Below are 2,727 nucleotides of genomic sequence, written 5' to 3' on the forward strand. Positions count from 1 at the left end.
CACTTTCTGTGGAAATGTGAAACATTAAGAGTCAAATAAAAATCAGCAGGTTTTCATAATCAGACACGACCCCAGTGTGGATGAAAGAGGCCTGCAGAAATAATGTGAAATTATCCAAATCTAGTCGAAAAAATAGATCAGACATGTAGATTGTCAAAGTATTTTTTCTGTTAATTAATTTCTAATACTTCTGTAAAATAAAATTATTCTAGCTCTTTTTTTTAATGGTGTCATATATGCCACCCCCCAAAAAACTACAACAAAATAACAACTGGTATGTCCTTTATAGTTTGCGATTTACTGCCCTTTATTTTCCAAACTAATTTTAAATTCACGTGTCAAGACAAATCACAATCACCGTGATATTAACATCCACTCAGACCAGCCGAGGTTGCTCAGCAGCTTCCTGCAACTTTACTCAAAACGATGCATGTCTCCATCCAAATCCCCAAATTTAATTTGCCCCTCACAAACTCCTGCTCGTTATGGAGAAATATATATTCAAAGCAGCCACAAAGGCTGGACCTCCAAGGTAGCTAATAGAATTTCCTGCTGTTTTATAACTCTGTCCCTAAACCAATGTCACCATATGCTCGTGTTGGCACAAGACTCTCCGCAGTGGCTTCCTGGGCGGCTGGCTTCATCCAAATGGGTCAGAATCATCTAATTGTATTAAGAAAAAATTAATAATTCACTAGCATTTGCTTTATTCAGCTTTCGCTTGTGTCAGAATGTGGCACACAAATTCAGCTTGTATAAAACTGGCTTCATTTATATTTTATTCTACTGTCAGGATAAATTTTGATTCTTTTGCATTTTTCTCATAACTGCAAATGCATATTTCGTTCTGCCTATATGCGATATCCAATCTTAAAATGCATTAAAACGAATAAAGTGGCGATAATAGCTATATGTGTTAAATTTGACGAGCCTTAAATTAAACAAGGTGTGTTTCCTCCGAGCAGACGTACCTGCTGCTCTCCTCGGCGTCCACCTCGTCTCCGTTTTGACTCTAATCCGTTTTTTCTCTTTACATCATAAACCCCATCAGTAAAATTCACATTTTCGCGTCCAGAGACTCTGAATAACAGCACGGCGTCACCTTTATTATCCGCTTCTCTCACGCTACTCTGGATTTTGTCCGCGAGGTCATGCTGACACACGGGTGATGTACCAAGAAAAAAAGAACATAAATAAACAGCAAGAATAAAAATAGATAAACAAATTAACTCGGACAATTTGTTATTTTCTTTCTTATATTTCTTTTTTGTGTGTTTTTAAAATCTGAAGAATGTGTAGCTCCAGTCTCAGAGATGAAACATTTTAAATATCTCAATTTTTATATAGAAAATATATATGAATCTGGCTCCCATAATGTAAAAAATATGTTTTTAGTTGCATATTAGAAGCAAATTACATATCTGCAGTTATAAAAGAAAAAAAAATCCATCACCTGTCATGTTGAACAAAGGGTTAACCTGAACAGCTTCTGTTTACTTGTAGGCAAATCTTTTTAATAGACTTCCTAATCAGCTCCGTGGATGTGTTCATCATGGCTATTTTAAGCCAAATTCCCGTGCAACACATCGCCGAATGCGCACATTACGCATAACGCTCTGTGCGTAATTACGCACGAAAAATGCCTAAATGAATATCACGGCTGGAGACCATTGTTGGCTCGGTTTCCTCCAAACTTTTCCATAATGCAAAGATGCTGGTGGCAGTATTTTAATGGCCATCGACTCTCCCTTTCTAGCAGAACACACCAGCAGAGGGAAACAGATGCATAAACATTCAGGGCATCTTTCTCCTCGGCAGCAACAGACTCCTCCTCTCCCCCACGTCCAATTAGTTATTATGGTCCGGCCCTTTAAGACGCAGCAGCGGGTCAGCAAGTAGTGTAGTGTTTCTCTAATTGAACTTCGCCCAATCAACAATAACTCGTTAGCAGTCGCTTTCTTTTTCTTGCTGCTTGAGACAGCTTTTTTCCCCTTGCAGGGATTCACCCCCCTCCAGTCTGTTACTTCCTAAAGATCTACATGGAGCTTGGCAGAGGAACTACGACTCTCTGAGGGGAATACGGGTCCGGCTGCCTTTACAACTACGCCCGAAGCATGGTTATTTTGGAGGAAAGCTCTCAGGCGAGCTAAGTTTCGGCTTTGAGTGTCAAAATATAGAGGGAGAACGCCGAGCAACAGAAGAAACACTCGTGGACGCTTAAAAACTGCCATTTGAATGAAATAACCAACTTTGGTGGAAGCGGCGATTCTTCGGGACTGCGATGACCTCCAGTAAAGACATGAAGGCAGGTTCAGTGTTGCAGTCCAGCGGCGAGGAGAGGAGACGCGCTCCCTTGGACCAGCTGCCGCCACCGGCCAACTCCAACAAGCCTTTAACGCCGTTCAGCATTGAGGATATCCTGAACAAACCGTCAGTAAAGAAGTCGGTGGCCAGTATCTGTCCGCCGAGAGTGCTGGAGAAAGTGACGGGCTCTAACTCGGCGAGGAACGGGATCACCACTCCCTCGTCGCCGCTGTGCGCGCTGGAGGAGCTCGCAAGCAAAACGTTTAAGGGTCTGGAAGTCAGCGTTATCCAGGCGGCAGAAGGTAAAAAGATTCTCTCTCTCTCTCTCTCTATATCTATACATATATATCGAGCAACAACAGAATCACTCGCGGGCTGGAGTTGGCCGGTGGCGGCAGCTGGTCCAAGGGAGCGCGTCTCCTC

The 2,727-nt window shown here is 42.3% G+C and overlaps 1 protein-coding gene across 1 annotated transcript; it reads left to right on the forward strand.

Moving 5' to 3' along the window:
• Positions 1 to 1,774: 1,774 nt before the first annotated feature.
• Positions 1,775 to 2,684, forward strand: LOC121938124 (transcription factor LBX2-like; the record flags this gene model as incomplete). The annotated part of the gene is made up of 1 exon (XM_042481406.1): positions 1,775 to 2,684. A coding segment is annotated over exon 1 (403 nt), but the record flags the coding sequence as incomplete, so codon positions are not given.
• Positions 2,685 to 2,727: the final 43 nt, after the last annotated feature.

Source organism: Plectropomus leopardus, unplaced genomic scaffold, assembly GCF_008729295.1.
Source record: "Plectropomus leopardus isolate mb unplaced genomic scaffold, YSFRI_Pleo_2.0 unplaced_scaffold28569, whole genome shotgun sequence".
Lineage (NCBI taxonomy): Eukaryota > Metazoa > Chordata > Actinopteri > Perciformes > Serranidae > Plectropomus > Plectropomus leopardus.